The sequence below is a fragment of the Gobius niger genome (assembly GCF_951799975.1).
Source record: "Gobius niger genome assembly, chromosome: 19".
NCBI lineage: Eukaryota > Metazoa > Chordata > Actinopteri > Gobiiformes > Gobiidae > Gobius > Gobius niger.
This window is the reverse complement of record NC_136870.1, coordinates 22,839,038-22,856,779: the sequence shown is the minus strand read 5'-3', so window position 1 is coordinate 22,856,779 and position 17,742 is coordinate 22,839,038. Positions and strand designations below refer to the sequence as shown.

The 17,742-nt window shown below is 41.2% G+C and overlaps 1 protein-coding gene and 1 long non-coding RNA gene across 4 annotated transcripts in view; one reads left to right on the top strand and one right to left on the bottom strand.

The window, feature by feature from the left end:
* Nucleotides 1-17,742, bottom strand: part of LOC306978668 — a 428,827-nt gene that overhangs the window by 256,681 nt on the left and 154,404 nt on the right. The gene's annotated exons all lie outside the window — the stretch shown is intronic.
* LOC306978511 (disks large homolog 5-like) overlaps nt 1-17,742 on the top strand; it is a 72,991-nt gene that overhangs the window by 38,322 nt on the left and 16,927 nt on the right. For 2 of the 3 annotated variants that reach the window (XM_079577081.1, XM_079577080.1), the window contains 14 exons: nt 3,563-3,747; nt 4,303-4,428; nt 4,752-4,884; nt 4,984-5,108; nt 5,184-5,359; nt 6,019-6,122; nt 6,258-6,350; nt 7,095-8,027; nt 9,502-9,625; nt 9,699-9,843; nt 11,219-11,334; nt 14,894-14,968; nt 15,357-15,519; nt 16,882-17,044. In XM_079577081.1, coding sequence (XP_079433207.1) covers nt 3,563-3,747; nt 4,303-4,428; nt 4,752-4,884; nt 4,984-5,108; nt 5,184-5,359; nt 6,019-6,122; nt 6,258-6,350; nt 7,095-8,027; nt 9,502-9,625; nt 9,699-9,843; nt 11,219-11,334; nt 14,894-14,968; nt 15,357-15,519; nt 16,882-17,044 — 2,661 coding nt within the window. Of the gene's footprint in view, nt 1-3,562; nt 3,748-4,302; nt 4,429-4,751; nt 4,885-4,983; nt 5,109-5,183; nt 5,360-6,018; nt 6,123-6,257; nt 6,351-7,094; nt 8,028-9,501; nt 9,626-9,698; nt 9,844-11,218; nt 11,335-14,893; nt 14,969-15,356; nt 15,520-16,380; nt 16,423-16,881; nt 17,045-17,742 lie in introns of all 3 variants that reach the window. The other variant, XM_079577079.1, reaches the window with a different exon arrangement.

Below are 17,742 nucleotides of genomic sequence, written 5' to 3'. Positions count from 1 at the left end.
TGCAGCACAAAGTATTGCGATCCAAATCCAATCCGATATTTAGTCAAAGCCCTAGTTTTTTTTAAGGGCAATGCCAATATGCACTGTTGATGTTTTTGGCCAATTAAAAAAAAAAGAAAAGTCTATAATCCTGTGTTTGATGCTTCTTAAACTGTAAAATGTGTCAGTGCTGAATTGTGACAGCAGGCGGTGTTTTATTAGAGGCTTCGGGCTGATTTATTCAGGACATTCATGTTTAGCGAGAGCTCGGTTGAAAGACAAAATCAGCAGATTCCAAAACAAAAACTGCAAGTCTCTATGTTATGGTTCAGAAATGATAAGCAAAAGTCTGCAATATGAAATATATAAAATACAATTAGAGCCTCAAAGGTGCTCAAACCTTTGCCTGGGTTTTTCCAATGCAAAAAAAAAGGTTTGTTCGGTTCGGGATAGGGCTGGGTACCGTAAAAAAAAATGTGATACCGGTACTTTAACGAGACTTAGTTTTCGGTACCGATACCTGAACGATACTTTTTTCGGTACCGATACTTAATTATTTTTCATTTAGAACCATAGAACAGATGAATAATGTTAATTTATTCTTTTCCTTCCATTTAATTTCTTTTACATTTGTATTAGTTGTTTGAGATGAAACTTCCTTTAACAACAGGCGGAAAAAAACTTTCCACGTTTCTTATTTCCCCCCCATTTTTAACAATTTAAAAGAAAAATGTCCCCCCATTTCCCCATTTTTTTGTGTTTTTTCCCCCAATTTTCCCCTTTAAAAAAAAAAAAATCTCCCCAAATTTACCCCCAATTGTTTTTCTTTTCCCTTTTGTGATATTTTTGATTCCCCAAGTTTTTCCCAAATTTAACCACTACTATTTGCATTTTTTTTTCTTGGCTTTCAGTTTGTTTTTTGTTTTTTAATTTGTATAACCAACAGCATAAAAACTTAATTTTATATTTCTTTTCGGTACCTGCATTCGATACTTTTATTTTTCCGATACCGGTCGTACCTAAACCTTCATTTTCGATACCGTACTGGTATCGTTTAACGGTACCCAGCCCTAGTTCGGGAGATATCTGCCTTTTATTGTCTTGTCCCTTTTTCGCTCCTATGGAAATGGGCTTTAAGTAGAAACCATGGGAGTGTCAAGTCTGTCTAAGGGGCACAAGTCAAGTTCCCGACCTGCCCTGAATCGGACAAAATCAGTCAATATATTGCACTATCACTGCCTAGTCCCACTCCTAAACCTGGCCAAATGTCAGAAAATACCAAGTAGATGTCAACATTTTCTATTTTCTCTGTCAAGAAGAAAACAAGCCAAACTAAGCCAGAAAGTCAGACACGGACTAAACCAGACGTAAAGTCCCGTAATGAAAGACCAGCTCCTCCACGAGAGTATTACTGTTATTACTACACCGCGCAGGTTCCCAAACAGTCCGCACCGGATTTACAAACACAGATTGATTTATTCCCACTACGCCCATAATCCCTTCATCTCATCATCACGGGGAGACTGTTATTTTCAGCAGCTGGCGTCCGTCCACTCATCGATTCACTCGTGTTTTATCAGCTGCGCTTTGCCAGATTAATTGCAGTAAAAGTCTATATATAAACTCTCCATTAGGGAATTACCTCGAATTTGGACTTTGGGATACGCAGCAGTTTTAGTTTTTTTTGTGAACTTCAAAGAGGTAGTAATTGGACAGACGGCCTTAGACGGAGCAGTAATTAGTGATTTTGCTAAAGTATAACGTCTATGCGTAAATGAAAGCTGGAGAGACCTTGATGAGGAAAAATGATGATACGCCAAGCGCTTTCATCTGTGCAGCTTTGTAAATATAGTACGTTTATTATTGGCTACTGGGAAGTTGCAACCTGAAGCCTGTGTTGCTTCTCACACTGCTGCCTTTTTCTATAAAAAAACACAAAAGGTGAGAGAACGGGAACTTTAAACAGAATCCAATCTGCATATTATCGCAGTCTTACTGTCAGCAGGCTCCAGCTTTAAAACTGTAAGCTATGGATAACAAAACAAAAAACAAAACAGCTGTCATGTTATTGAATGGAGACTATTTTATATACAGTATAGCTCTATGGAGAATTAGTTTGAGAGTGCTAGAATTTGCAATAAGGCATATAAACTTTGAGCAGCCATTGTTGTTCTACATTAGCACATATCACAAAAAAGTAGCAGTGGACGAGGCAAAAACTCTCGTAAGGATTTGGAGCTTCAGAGCTGCTTCATTCCGTTTGAACACTGACCTCTTGTGGACAAACCTTATTATTGGGCTTATGTGTTTTATATTTTGTATGTTCTTGTCTTGGTTTTTTTAACCTCATGGGACTGCGGATGGAAATTAGCTTTGAGCTAAATCTGGCATATTTACAGCACTAGTTCATTAATATGCACTGTCCCATTCAAATAAATGAAATGAATGGATTATTGTGACGTCTAATGAAGATGATTGAAGCGCCGATACAATCAAATCCATGAGGGCAATAGAGGTTTCAATCAGGCGTGTGCCGTTTTTATAATTTGCACTAGCAATCTGATATTGATGTTTGAATGATCAGACCAATCATAGGCCAATAGATTAGGGTAGGGTTAGGTTTGTAATGTTCATCTTCGTCTCACTGACACATTAAAGCAAGACTAGGACAATACAAACCAGCCTAGTAGAAAAATCATTGAAAAAATGTAGAAAAATAATGCAATAGAAATATTACAGAACAGTTCAGTCCATTTCTGTGGCGACTGTGTTTAGGTTGTTGCTTCATTCAGAATTCCCACAGCACAAGGGACAAAAGATACCTTAACCCCTTAACTCCCACCTGAACCGAGCACATTTTCTCCAGTTTGGCTTTACCCCAATCCAAAAGCTTCTGGAAAAAAGGGGTGAAAATAGTGACAATGATAAAGATGTGACAAAAAAGTGAGAAAACCTTGAGAAAAAAGTGACGAAAAAATGACAAGAAATGTGACAAAAATGTGACACAAAATTACAAAAAATTACAAAACAAATGACCAAAAAAAAAAGACAAAAAAGTGAGTTGAAAAAAATGAGTTGAATACCCCCCAAAAAAGGATGGAAAAAAATCTGATGACGAGAGGAAAAAGATCCATTTAGATGAGCTTTGTTGATCTTAGCTTGAGGTGTTACACTGGCCTACAGGATTTGGGTAAAGCTGAACTGGAGAAAATGCTCTCAGTTCAGGCGGGAGTTAAGAGGTTAAACACAGCCTTTGTAGCCAGTGGAACTCTGTATCGTCTCCTAGAGTTTAGAAGCTCAAACTTCATTTCCTACGCAGAAATATTTGCACCAGTGCTTTGGTGCTTTGAAGCAGTCTCAATTATCATCATGGGCGTCTTGATGGTTAGGTGATTATCCATATTGGGGGGAAAAAACTACATTTGACCGTGAAAAGCTTGAAAATAACAATGGGGTTTTATAGTATGTATTGATGGCTCATAATAGCCAAGAGTGCAATAACCAAAAGGTAAAATGAAAACTGTGGGGTACTGGGAGTTGCGATATTTCTGTTTTCTGACGTAAATGTGTCGTCCTTGAACAGCAACAAGACTCGGCCACTCTGGACATGGAGCGCCTGAACAAAGAGATCGACGTTTTGAGGAAACAGTACGAGGCGATCTCTCAGGAGCTGAAGGATGCGCTGCAGGAGGCCGAAGTCGCCAAGTGTCGCAGAGACTGGGCCTTTCAGGAGCGGGACAAGATCGTGGCCGAGAGGGAGAGCATTCGGTAACGGAGAATGTCTTTGGTTTTGTTCCACCATGCTCTTTGGCATTATTGTAGGGGAGTATTAGTATTATTGTTCATATACACCAAATTGTGAACTTGCCCCATTTGAAACCTCTTTTTCTGGATCTAATTCATTTGAAAGACTGTGATTTGTCTAGAATATTATTTAATGCCTTGTTACTAATTATTAGTGTTTATACCTAAGGCTGGGTACTGTTAAACGCAGATACTGAAAAAATCTATCTTTAGAGACCAGGTTTTGACCAGGGACAGCATTAAAGGAAGTGACTTGGTTGTTTCAGCTTAAATAAATGATACAAATGTAAAAGAAATTGTATTTTATGGAATATATCAACATTATTGTTCTGTTTTCCGGTTCTAAATGACAAATATGTTAGCATGGGTATCAAAAAACGTATTGTTCAGGTATCATTTAAGTACCTATATCGAGAAAAAAGTACCCAGCCTTTTTGGTCACATTTCGTCCTCTCGACTTGACCAACTTGATCTTATTTTTATCCCCCCGTTCTTAACAAGCGTTTTTCTCTTGTGCAGGACTCTGTGTGACAACCTGCGCAGGGAGAGGGACCGGGCGGTGAGCGATTTGGCGGAAGCTCTGAGAAATCTGGACGACACGAGGAAACAGAAGAACGATGCATCCAGGGAGCTCAAGGACATCAAGTAATTCACACCAAGACGGCTTTATTAGAGGAGTTTGTTGTTTGCGTGTAGCGTTAGGGTTGTTACGCTGGATTCAAGCAGTTTGCCATTATTACCTGAAACATACATTTGTGTTTCTGAGGGAACTCTTTAGATTATTTTCAAAGCTTCTGGGCCATCTAGTGGACAAGTTGTGTCACTGTCGCAATTTTACCAAACCTCAAGTCTTTACAATGAGGAAAAAGCTCCATAATTCCTCAAATTGATGATGATTTTAACATAACTTCCTATTAAATGCGAAACATCATGCAACATATGATTGAAAATGTAAATGTTTGCTGCAGAGAAAAGATGGAGAACCAGATGGAGAAGGAGGCCAGGTTTCACCAGCTCATGGCCCACAGCTCACACGACTCGGCCATCGACACAGACTCCATCGAGTGGGAAACGGAAGTGATCGAACTGGAGAAACAGAGGGTAAGTTTGAAAGACATGGCTAATTAATGGATATGATCTTTGAATCATAAACACAAGTCAAAAACCAGGACCTAAAGATTGTGTTTTTTTGTATTCTAGGACATGGATTTGAAGGCGCTCGGGTTCGACATTGCCGAAGGGGTGAATGATCCGTATTTACCCGGCGACTGTGGCATCTTTGTGAGTAAGGTGGACAAAGGAAGTATTGCAGAAGGAAGACTGAGGTAGGGTTAAAGTTTTCCAGCCAAAGCCATCACATCGCTGGACATTTTGAACAGTTTTGTTGCATTTTTCGGCAGAGTGAATGATTGGTTACTGAAAGTGAACGACGTGGACCTGACCAATAAGGACAGGAAGCAGGTGATCAAGGCGGTGCTGAGCGGAGAGGGCGTTCTGAACATGGTGGTCCGACGGAGGAAGTCACTGGGAGGGCGGGTCATCACACCTGTTCAGATCAACCTGGCCGGAAGCAAAGGTGGGATCAAGACCTGGTTTATTTATGAAAGCACTGTGCATCTAATTATAAAGCTTTTGCATCAATTTCATGAACTTGCTGGCCGGTTTACTAGCATTTCTGTGACAGTGACCCTGAAGAGTGGCCCTGCAAGTTGTGAAATGTGCTCATATGCTCGTCCTATGAAGAATTTGGAGCCTATGTTAGGAATGGGTTTAGATCACAATAAATATTTTAATTTAGTGGCTTTCTCTTTCATTGTATGAAATGTAAAAAAAAAAGAAAGAAAGAAAAGAAACCTTTAAATGTTTTAGTCCTTTATTCATTTCTTCACGTCAAACATATTACGGTCATAGTATTAACTACTTTTACTTGGCACTGCTTTTAGTTAACAAAAAAGTTACTTGCTTTGGTTTCCCTCTTAAAGATTTCCCGCCTGAAGGTCTGGAGGTTTCCCTGAGGCACTGCTTAAAAGATGGGTCAAATGTTAGACACTTTTCTTTTCAGGGTCAAAAACCTGTTTCTCAAACTTAGTACTTAAATAATAAATAATAATAAATAAATAAATAAATAAATCCTTTTAGTGGTAGAAGCTGTAAGTTTGTTTTTTGAACACGTTAGCTCTCCGGTTTGCTATCCATCATTTACTGACCTCTTGAACCTTTGATGATCCGTTTCAGAAAGTGGAATTGGTTTAGAAAGTGGAGTGTTTGTGGCGACGTTAAGCCCCGGAAGTCCTGCCGTCAGAGAAGGAGTGCTCAACATCGGGGACAGACTTTTAGCTGTGAGTATTCATCATCTTGATTTAAAGAAAATATATCAATGCGTTTCCTTTTAGTGGTAGAAGATGTAAGGACAATACTGTGTTCTTCTTCTGCCCTCTTGTGCTCAAGATTAAAACTACACATCTATTTTACAGATTAATGGAATAGCTTTGGATAACAAGTCTCTGTCTGAATGTGAAGCCTTGTTGAGGAACTGTCGGGATTCTCTCAGCGTCTCTCTCGTCAAGGTAATTATTAACAGATTTAATAGAATGGCTCTGCAGTGTCGAGCAGCCGAGCCTGAAAAAATGTGTTTGCATTGTGAAAGGACACTTCTACTTCCACTATCCAGCGCATTTCCCCAATCAGGTCGTAGTTAGGGCTAATGCTGCCTCCAGTTGTTGGTCAGTAACTGAATTCTGGAGGTTCTTGGCTTTCAAATGAGGAATAGCAGGTTTCACATACAGTAAAGCTCATGCTTGAGTCGTCATTTGCAGCTCAAGGTGAGACACTGCAGGTGAACAAGGAAAAACAAAATCAAATGTATCAATTTCAAGCTGTAGATTACTGATTATAAAATGGGGGGTAAAAGTATTTAATGTTCATGTTTTCATATAACAAAAAACACAAGGGATTTTTTTTGTCTTTTTGAATAAGTTATTTATAAGTGGAACAAAATATCGCCTGTTTTTTTGTGTTTCAAAGCTCAATAAATCAGGCTTGAAAAAATTCCTCTGGAAAAAGTATCAGACTGGAAAATTTGGAGTCTGTAGAAGCTACTAATGTGGATAAATGTTTACGCATATGATATTATAGTAAAACTCCGGATTGCTAGTGGACAAAAGTCATTAAATACACATTGCAAAGGGTGAATTATGTCTCTTTACCAGGTCACACTAGTTTGGTGTAAACATCGCCCACAGAGAAAAATCGATGTTTTCACTTTAACAACTCGACTTCAGTCACATTTTAATCATTTTTCTCTTCTCTAGATTTTTCCGCAGAGCTGCTCGGGCCAAAGCCTCTTATTTGACAGCGCGCGTGACTCCGAAAAGGCCCCCCGTCTCCAGTCATGCGAGGTCCTCTCCCGAAACTGCCGGAACTCCAAACTCTCCTGCCCCAAGTCGAGTCCGAGCGACGGCTGCAGCTGCTGCGAGCAGGACAGCAGCCACAGCAACGGCTCCTACTCCAACAGCTTACACTCGCGCTCCCTGTCCCATCAGGTCTCGCCTCACAGCCCCACGGAACCCCACTGCTACAGGAGGCAGGACGTCCCGCACCGGCCAATGCCTTTCACCCCCGTACCGACAGACTGTAGCCCTCCGCAAGCCAATGGAGACCGAGGAGCGCCGTCCCAGTCGCAGCCGAGCGGAGGCACGTGGCCCAAAGTCATGGTCGGCGCCTCTATCCCAGAATGCACCCATCTTTCTATTTTCAAAAAACCCAAACAGCGGAAGTCCATATTTGACGTGTCCGCTTTCCGAAGACCGGACGCCCCTCCCAAACCGGACTACCTCTCCTTGTCCCACGCGCCGATAAAGCACTCGCCGCAGAGCTCGCTATCGGAAGCCCCGCCCACGCCCCCCACGAGAAGCGACTCGTTCCGATTCAAGCACCGGCAGCAGAACAGCTCGGCGTCGGATTCCACCATCACGACCGGGACGCCCCCGACCTCCCCCACCGGGCTCACGCCCCCGGGTTTAATCGAGGGCGGCGGCGGTGGTGGTGGTGGGGAGGGGGCGGGGAAGCAGTACTACTCGGGGGATGCGGGGAGCAGGGAGGCGGAGAATGGGGTGAAAGTGACGGGTGAGGAGGAGGGAGGGCGGCACAGGGCGGAGGCGCAGAGGGTGAGGAGGTACAGGCCCAAGTCGGCGCCGGCGCTGAGGAGGAACGTCACGCCGCTGCATATCCCCATCCCAATGCAGGTCAGTCCACCGCCAACCAGGAAGTACAGGAGGGAAGATCAGTTTTAGTTAATATTATCCTAATTTAGATCCAGTTTAGCCTTGTTTGGTCCTGAATGAGTCTTGTTTTGACACATTTTGCTGAAAAACCAATAGCATTTGATACGTTCTTATGGAACATACAGTGTTGATGTTATTCAATGGAAAATCACTTTAGTTTTGTTATTGCAATATTGCACACCTGAATAGCATCGCAAGTTTTGTTTTGATGTTGTGCAGCCCTAGTGTGATGAATAGTAATCTTTCCCAATAAAGATACAACATAGAAAGATACCAGTATGTATTTTCTCAAGATAAGCGATTGGCAAGCCTTTTGAAATATACCAATACCATTTTAAGTAGACTATATTGGATCTTAATTATGACAGTGTTTCCGCTGAATGGAAAAAAAGGCAAAAACAGTCATTGATTTAAATTCAAATCATTAAATTGCATTCCAAGTGGTTTTCATTTCCTAAATTGTTGGGACATAATGCCACTGTTCCACCATTTACAGCCTTCAATTTGACGTTTTACTACCTGTATTCTTAACCGTTCATGATTACCAGGACTACATTGTGTAGCCTTTAATCCAAGTGTCAGGACTAAACTAGAACTAACATGGACGTGTACACTGCAAAAACTAATCTTGAAATAACAAAAAAGAAAAAATCCAAGGCACACTGTATGGAAAGAATTAAAATTAATAAATCTTGCGTCCTGACGAAGGCCACTGGCTGAAACGCGTTGGTACATTTTATTTATTTTATTTGGGAGCCATGGTTTATTAAAGGCCTTTTAATTCTTTCTATACAGTGTGCCTGGGATTTTCTCTTTTTTGCAGTTTCAGCAACCCCACCTTCCAATCGAGCCCCTGTTCCATTTTCACAGCACAGATCCACACAGCACTCCTTCGTTCTTTTTCTTTAAGATAAGATAAGATAAGATAAGATGATACTTTATTGATCTCACAGATGGAGAAATTGCATTCGATGAGAGTGCATCCGGCAGCAGCACCCATTCAGTGCGCACCACTCTTTTTCCACTTTTTTTTCTTTTTTCTTTTTTTTTTTAGCTATATAATCTTGAAATAAGTTAAGTTTTCTTCAAATAAGTAAATTTGTCCTTTTGAGAGTCTAATTTCAAGAAATCTGTCCATGGGCCAAGACATTTAAACTTGCATTATGATCAAAGAAATCGCCACATGCAAAACTAGATAAAACAAATTCAGATAAAAACAAGTACAACAGTTTTATTTCAAGTATTAAGTTTAAGTGTAAATATCTTGGACTGATTTCTTGAAATTAGACTCTCAAAGGACAGATTTACTTATTTCAAGATTACTTTTTGCTGTGTTTAACTAAGCAGATAGCCAAAGGTTTGGTAGATTAAGTGCTGCTTGTTCAGTATCTGCAACCTTCTTTCCAATTGAATCTCTATTCTCATTGTTTCCCAGGTACAAAACTTCTCCAACGACGAGCACTCGCCGGAGCCCATAGACATGCTGCGTTTCTCTCCGATGAGGAACAACCGGTACAGCATGACCTTCTCCCCTCCCAACTACAGCACCATCTCTGGACGTAAGCTGCCAATGTCTGAACATGTCCTCAAGCACACACACAAATTAATTAATTAATTAATTTGTTTCCTTAGACCCGGCCCAGAGAGGCCTGTCCCCCTGCTCCGCCGTCACTGCCGTGATGAGGAACCCGGTGTACACGGCCTGGAGCCACGAGGTCCAGACAAACAGCTGCCCGTCCACTGCAAACTCCAGCGGCCACACTCACCCACACACAAGGTACGGACGTCAACAGAGTCCAGCTCCTAATGTGGGCTTTGCTTTGTTCACTGTGTCCATGTCTGTTTCTTCATGATACATAGAGGCAGATATGATTCCAATAGTGATAGTGTTGCTTTTTGATAGTAGTAGTTTGAAGTAATGCTAACAACTTGAATAGATGATAAAGAAATGACAAAGAAAACACAAGTGGTGTTTCCCAAAGCTTTAAGCCGATGGTAATTAAGTATAAAAGGGGATTAACAAGACTAGCCTTAGCAGTTCACCTCCCCCACCTGAACCAAGCATATTTTCTTCAGTTTGGCATTACCCAAATCTAAAAGATTCTTGAAATAAGCATCAAAATGGCAACAAAAAACAAGGATGAAAAAGTAATTTTGAAAAAAGCCACAAAAGAGTGACAACAAAGCAACAAGAACACAATAAAAAGTGACTAAAATATCACCAAAAACTGACAAATGCAAAATAAAAATGCAAGGAAAAGCGATGAGGAAAACGTTAAAAAAACAAACAAGAAAACAAGACAAAAAAGCTTTAACAATCTGACAAAAATGGTCAGAAAGTAAAAAATAGTTCCAATTAGTTTTGTAGGTCTTAGCTTTCAAATGAGGCCTTGAGGCTGTAAGCTATAGTCGAAAAACTTTTAGGTTTGAGTAAAGCTGAACTGGAGAAGATGCGCTTGATTAAGGCGGGGTAAAGAGGTTGTAGTCACAAACATTAAAGGTGCATTATGCAACTTTTTATGCGACAAAAAAGTTTATATTTGTGCGTATTTGACCTTGTAGTGACCCAGCGGCTGTATGAGTGGTCAGCGTGGCATCTTTACTTTCCATCACAGTGGCCTCTAGGACGCCTCAGGATCAATTGTTTCGGAAGGTTTTCCCTACTGACCCTCTCACCAGAAAACCTACAACAATAGTTCAATCGCATAACTTCAAATCATAACAACGCTGCCCAAGGAGTGACTTCCTGTTTCGATCAAGCACGCCAAAATAAAAGCACACAGCTCGACTGACTGATTAGTTCAGCAGGTACTTGCAACATTACAAGAATATAATTAAATTTGCCAGATTTCTCCGCCCTGTAATGCCCTTCCTGTTGCATCAAGCCCATATTGCTGTCAGTGTCTAATAGTTTTAATATCCTATCAAGTCTCCGACCTGATCACACACATTAGATCATTCCTCTGGTGAACTTCAAAGTGGCAAATGAAGACCCTGTTACAGATTTTTTTCACACGTCATTGTTTACGGCGGCCCAGAGCTGAGCAGCAGATGGCTCTGGGAGAACTCCATCCCGTCCAAACTGAATAATTGATTTCCGAGGGACTTATTTGGGACCTCTCTCTCTCATCCCGCTCCTCTGTCTGTTTTAGCTCGCAGCATCAGGGTCGTCTGAGTCTGGACCTGAGCCACAAACGCTCTGGAGACGTGAGCGAGAGCAGCGGGACGTCCCACAACTCCAACTCCCTCCCCTCCTCCAGCAGGACCGGTACGCAGACGGAGATTTAACTTAGTGATCAGCACTTAGTCATCTTTATGTAATTGGCAACAACAAGAAAGTTCTCCTAAAGTTTGAAACGTATACATAATCCGTTAAGCGACACCGGTATGGCATCAGAAAGTTTAGGTTCTACTGGTGTAAAAAAAGTAAAAGTAAGGAAAGCAGTGATGATTCAGGGACAGCATTAAAGGGGATTGTCTTGGTTGTTTCGGCTCAATTAAATAATTTTTTTAATGAATTTTTGCCACAATTTCTCCCAATTTTAATCCTGCCTCCGACTGGTGGAGACTGTGATCGTGTCCTTGGGCAAAACACTTTTGAGATGTTGTGATCGTAACTATTAACGCAAAATTCAGCAAACTCTGCGAAATCAGTGCCAAAAAAGCTCAACTTTTCCAGTAATCTGAACTTTCCTCAGCATTAGGGCTGGGCGATATGGCTTTAATATTTTAAATGTTCATATCTCGATATAAATACAATAACGATATATTTTTCTTTTGCAATATTGATATCTTGAATGTTCCAATCTCGATATCGATACGATAACGATATATCTTTCAGCCCTACTCGACACGCGGCCTTTGTGAAGCAGCAGAGATCGTCAGAAAGTCGCTGGTTTCATTCCGCTACAGAGCGACTAAAACGTTGCTAAATTGGCCAAACGTTGGCGGGACATGGAGCGGCGGACTCGATTTAACAATTTGGCCATTTTCCAAATTGTCTGTTTTTAAAAGCATGCATTAATTGTTAATAGTTACCCGGGAGGAGCTCGGAGTAGAGTTGCTGCTCCTTCACGTCGAAAGGAGCCAGCTGAGGTGGCTCGGGCATCTGTTTCGGATGCCTCATGGTCGCCTCCCGCGGGAGGTGTTCCAGGCATGTCCTAGTGGGACAAGGCCTCGTGGATGACCCAGGACACGGTGGTGGGACTATGTCTCCGAGCTGGCCTGGTGTCGCCTCGGGGTCAGAACAGCTGGAGGAAGTGTGTGTGGATCGGGAAGTCTGGGCATCTCTGCTGTGACTGCTGCCCCCGCGACCCGGCCCCGGATAAAGCAGAAGAAAATGGATGGATGGATGGATGGCATTAATTTAATTAATTTGATTTATCGCCCAGCCCTACTCGGCAATTATTCTTTCACTCGACTTAAGTAAAAAAGATTTAATTGATCAAAAAGTCACTTGTTATATTTGCACGTAGGAAGGAACTCTTTGGTTCAAACTGAAAGAGAAAGAGAAGTTCTTTAAGCAGAAAAAAAAATATTACAACTTTTCCTCGCTGCTTTTGGAAAAATGGCACGCAACAATCACAAAAATGCCCACGAAATCTTGAAGGGAATGAGTCTGGAGTTGCTGAATAATGATCACAGTGTAGGGCTTTGAGAAATCTGTCAACTCAAGCTTGTAAAGCGCAACAAATCGAAATATAAGATCTGAAATGTTTTGTTGTTCCTGGATCCATTCTGTGCACTCTCTCAAAGTTTTGTAGTTTTAAGGTGCCCTTTTTTTTACGCTTTTATGAGTACAAATATATTACTCATTTCCATAGAACATACAAGTAGATGGAAGGAAACGAAATGCAAGCCACCATTACTAATATTACCTCTCGACTATGGTAGAATTCTTTTATTTCTATATCCCCTCTGTTTCCTTAGGCGACCCCTACGAGCTGCTGCTTTCCCGTTTCGTGCACCTGTTGTCATGTTCTGAGAGGATCCTTCTGGTTTAGTCTTGGGTTTTGACTCTGTTCAGGCACAGGTGCAGAGAAATGCCCTCAGGCTGTAGTTCTGAAAACACCTCGGAGGTTATTTCAACATCTGCTGAGCCTGTGTGTGTGTAGGCAGGGGGGAATTTAGCCTCAGGACCCAAACATATCCATATTATTCACTGTTATGTTTTATGAATTGGTGGACACCTCACGAGTCACGACCTTCTCCACTGAATCCAAATATCGTACGTCGTCTGAATAAAAATGCAGGGTTTCTCTTTGCACAGGCGGAGGATGAATAATTTACAGATTATGGAGAACATGAGTCTGGTGAGAGGTGAAACAAGGAGACAGCAAAGTGTGAAAGAATAACAAGCTTGCCCTCACGGAGATGGACGGAAAAAGTAACTAGTTCGCCAGGACCTGACAATCAAAGCTCAAACTTTAAAAATCCAGAAAACAAAAGCCAGCGTGGTTAAAAAAGGTCAGGGGAAAATGTAGCACCCAAGGAAGCCTGGCTGGCTGCCTTCAGTCCTTCCTCTTCCTCCTGCGCTGCTCCCTCCGCTCCACAACAGTCTTTCACCATCTTCTGGGAAGAGCCCAGCAGATAATCTGTTTCGTTCTCCAGTGAACGTCCATCAGCGATAACAATAGGCATGTGTGGCTTAGCTGTGAGTCTTGCCCGGATACCTCCTCATTTGTCCCTTCCTTGTTTCCTGTAGCTGCTCTTGTGACGCCTACACTGTGCTGCAGGTTCTGGGGGGCTCTTGGTGCCTCTTCAGTGTCTCTGAAGAAGACATTTGTAGGTCTCTAATGAGTTTAGCTCAGGGGTGCCCAAACTTTTTGTCTCCCAGGGCCAAAATGAAAAGGTTACTGTGGGTCGTGGGCCAAACATGGCGATGTCAAGCGTGAAACACATATAACTGCAAATAATAAGTTACTTTATATTTTTTGGTATACATTTGCATTTGATTCTATCTATGCAAATAACATGCTACCTTTAAACCAATGTTAACTATGGCAAGCCTAGTTTTAGTTGAACAAAATCAGCAATAGTGACAATGTAGTGCAAATTGTAACCAATCCACATTACCTTCAGTGACTTTAACTAAAAGAAAATGCCAGAGTAGATTAGATGTCATTTCAGCAGAAATTGTTTTTATAAGGCCATTTTTAACACATAGTTTTGTTGATGTCAACGACCTTTGCAATGTAAGTTGGAAAACCGGGAGTTGATCTGTGATTGATGAACACTAAGACACCACAACAGTGTTTCCTTAACTTTGCAAAAGGAGTGAAACAGCGCCCCCAATTTGGTGCTGGTGGCCAAACGGTGTACTGCATCCATATTTACCATTGAGAATGAAAGGGAGAAAGTTGGTATTAACCATACACGGCACAAAAGTAGGTCACTCTCTGGCGGGCCAAGGGAATTGTTCCCCCACTTTGGGCACCCCTGGTTTAGCTGATTACTTTTAAAAAGCTGCTTCTTCAGGACCATTGTGGACTCTTTGCAGTAAAAAAAAAATCCTCTGAACCCCATACAAACACGGCAAAGACGTATACAAGTATCCAGTAAAACAATGTGGAACACAGAAACCACAAATGCAGCTCACAGAAAAAGGCAAAAAATGTAGCTGTACCTAGAGAGAGAGGGAGGTTGCTGCTCGTTTACACGTCACCAATTGATACAAATGTCTGCTTTTACGTCAGCCGAAGAAAGGTAAAGGGATTTTGACAGTGTATTGCTTTTGGTGACTTTACTTCCTCTAAGGCTTTGTTTTGTTGCCAAGAGTAACAAGTAAGACGCCTAATGTTTTTCTTTTTGTTTTTGACACTTTTCAGGCACCTCCACGATGCCGTTCAAGCGAATCAAAATCCCCCCAGTGCGTTACCCTCGCTCCACTGGCTCTGACAGAGGTACGGTCTTATTTCAACACTTCCCTCATCACACTTTAGAACTGCTTCAGTGCAAAAAGGAAAACTCTATTTTATCCAAAACAACTTGAATTCAGAATTTAAGATTTAAGAAATGTGTTGCTTCAAGTACTCTTTACTTACGAAAAATCTTAACAATAGTTCCCCGTTGTGCTTCTAAAATCTTTTTGAATGTTGTTTTCGGCTTCATACCAAGGATTTGTTTCATATCAAACTGACTTCTTCTTCTTTTCCATTAGTTTTTTGGTGTTACTGCCAAATAAAAGATGATCTGAAGTCTGCGCTAACTCCTCAAAACTTTGCAAATAAAGCTCAATATTTGGAAATCAAGTTCCTATCATCGAATATTTATTTTCCCTCTGTGTTCTAGGCTCCCTCTCTCACTCCGAGTGCAGCAGCCCCACTCCCCCAATGTCGCCTGTCAATTTGGACACCTCCTCCTTCAGCAGCAGCAGCCAATCACAGAGCTCCATTTCGCCCCAGCCGCGGATATCCGTCAGCCCGGCTCCGCTGTGCGACAAGAGGAGAGATGGGTAGGCCTTCGAGACTCTACTCACAATGTTGGATCATCTATCTGTGCTCCTGTCTAGAGCTGGGTACTGTTAACTGATACCACTACAGTTTTGAAAAACAGTTTACTGGCATGGAAAAAATAAAAGCGTTGAAAGCAGTTAAAAATATAAAAAATGGGAGGACATTTTTTTTGGGACTTTATCTTTTTTATTGAGTAAAAGTGAATAAAAAATGTGGGAAAATTCAGGAAAAGTGGAGACATTAGGGAGAAAGTGGAAAAATAAAGGGTTAAAATGGGGAGAACATTCGGAAAAATGTGGGGGGAAAAATGGGAGGAAATTTAGGGGGAAATGAGGAAAAAAAAACGAAAAAATATATATACATTTCGAAAATTTGGGGGAAATAGTGGAAAGAAAACAACAAAATTTGGGGGGGAAATTTTATGGAAAAAAATGGGGGAAAAAAAGGAAAAATGGGAGATAAAAGTGGGGGAAATTTGGGGGGAAAATGTGTGAGTAAAGTGTGAAAATTGGAGGGGAAAAAGTGGAAACATAAGGGAAAAAAGGGAAAATGGGAGGGAAATGCGTTAAAAATGTGGAAAGTTTCTTTGTTGTTTCACCTCAAATTAATGATACGAATGCAAAGTAAATAAAATGGAAGGAAAAGGATTTAATGAACATTATGTTTTATAATATGACAGATATTTTAGTATAGGTATCAGAAAGTGTCGTTCAGGTATCGTACTGAAAACCAAGTATCGACACAGAAAGATAAAGTCGCCGTAGATTAAGCAAGACGCCTTCACGGACTCGATGTTTTTCGTGGCTTTTCTGCGTGTGATGAATCTTGTCTAAAGTCTTGTCGTTTTTGCCTTCTGTCAGACAAGCTTTTGAGGCTAACTTCTTCTCTCTAAGAAGCTTAAGGTTGGTTAGAGAGAGCTCTGTGTGCTGCATGAAGAGTCAAGTCTTCATTTGCATTTCATACGTGTCCTTGAGAGAACAGATGGGTGGAAGTGTTGATGACTATTACGTTTGGCATGTTGTTCAAGTTGCATGCCTGGACTCTCCGTTCCCATGCAACACCCTCGGCATGATCTGAGACAAGTCTTCCCATTCATCCAGTGTCAGAACATAGCAAAAAGATTGTATGGTCTCATCTTATGTTTCTCACCACTGACAAAAAAATGGCTCTTCTACCCAGCAGGGGACAGGGGTATAGAAAGATATAACTGTATAAACCGTATAGTTTCCATTTTCATTGTCTCTTTTCAAACCTAATTATTGTAGCCGAGTCCTCTTCATCGATGCAGAAATTACCTCTGGGGTTGTGGATGTGCTTCAGTGCGGTGTAGTTGTTAGAGTGTTTCTCTCATTTCCCCGCAGGCCGTACCTGGAGGAGCCTCGTAACGTGACGGTGCAGAAAGGAGCGGAGCCTCTGGGGATCTCCATCGTGAGCGGAGAAAACGGAGGCGTGTTCGTGTCCAAAGTCACCGCCGGCAGCATCGCTCACCAGGCACGGCTGGAGTACGGAGACCAGCTGCTGGAGGTGACGGGTCTATACTACTAATATGGACATGGACAATATGGATAGCATTATTCATATGGATATATGAATAATGCCAAAATCAAGGCCTTAAGTGTCATTAAACTTGCATTAAATCCACATTCATTGGAATATTATCATCTCTCAACATTATTTACTGTATAAGTTCATCGAAAATACCAAAATGATAGTCTAAAACAGCAGTTTGGGCTGAAATGGCCACATTTACCACTTTTTTTTTTCCTTTTTGCTTTAAGTTTTCCGGTTTTGTCCAATTATGTGGGCATTATAATGGTATTAAAAAGCAATACATTTGACCTGCTTCTGCCTTTATAATCCCTATATTGTAAAGTTACCTTGGTCTTTGTTCTGGACTGGACATTTACACATTTCATACTATTATCCAGTAAATAGTTCCATTTTAGCCATGTTTTCAGCCTCATTTGCTGTTTTGTATTTATATATTTATTGGTGTGTACCATGTTGGAGTTTACGGGTGCACAGTAGTAAAATATTGAAATAATATTGCAATCCAACATAGTACAAAACAAGTTGTAGCTGATGCTCTGCACAAAGAGCGAATAGCTAGTGCTAATTTGCAACAGTTTGACCTTTTTACACTACATTAAAATTACATTTCTAGTAAATTCTTTCTATAATCCTACCTGTATACGTTGTACAAATCGTTCATTCACACACAA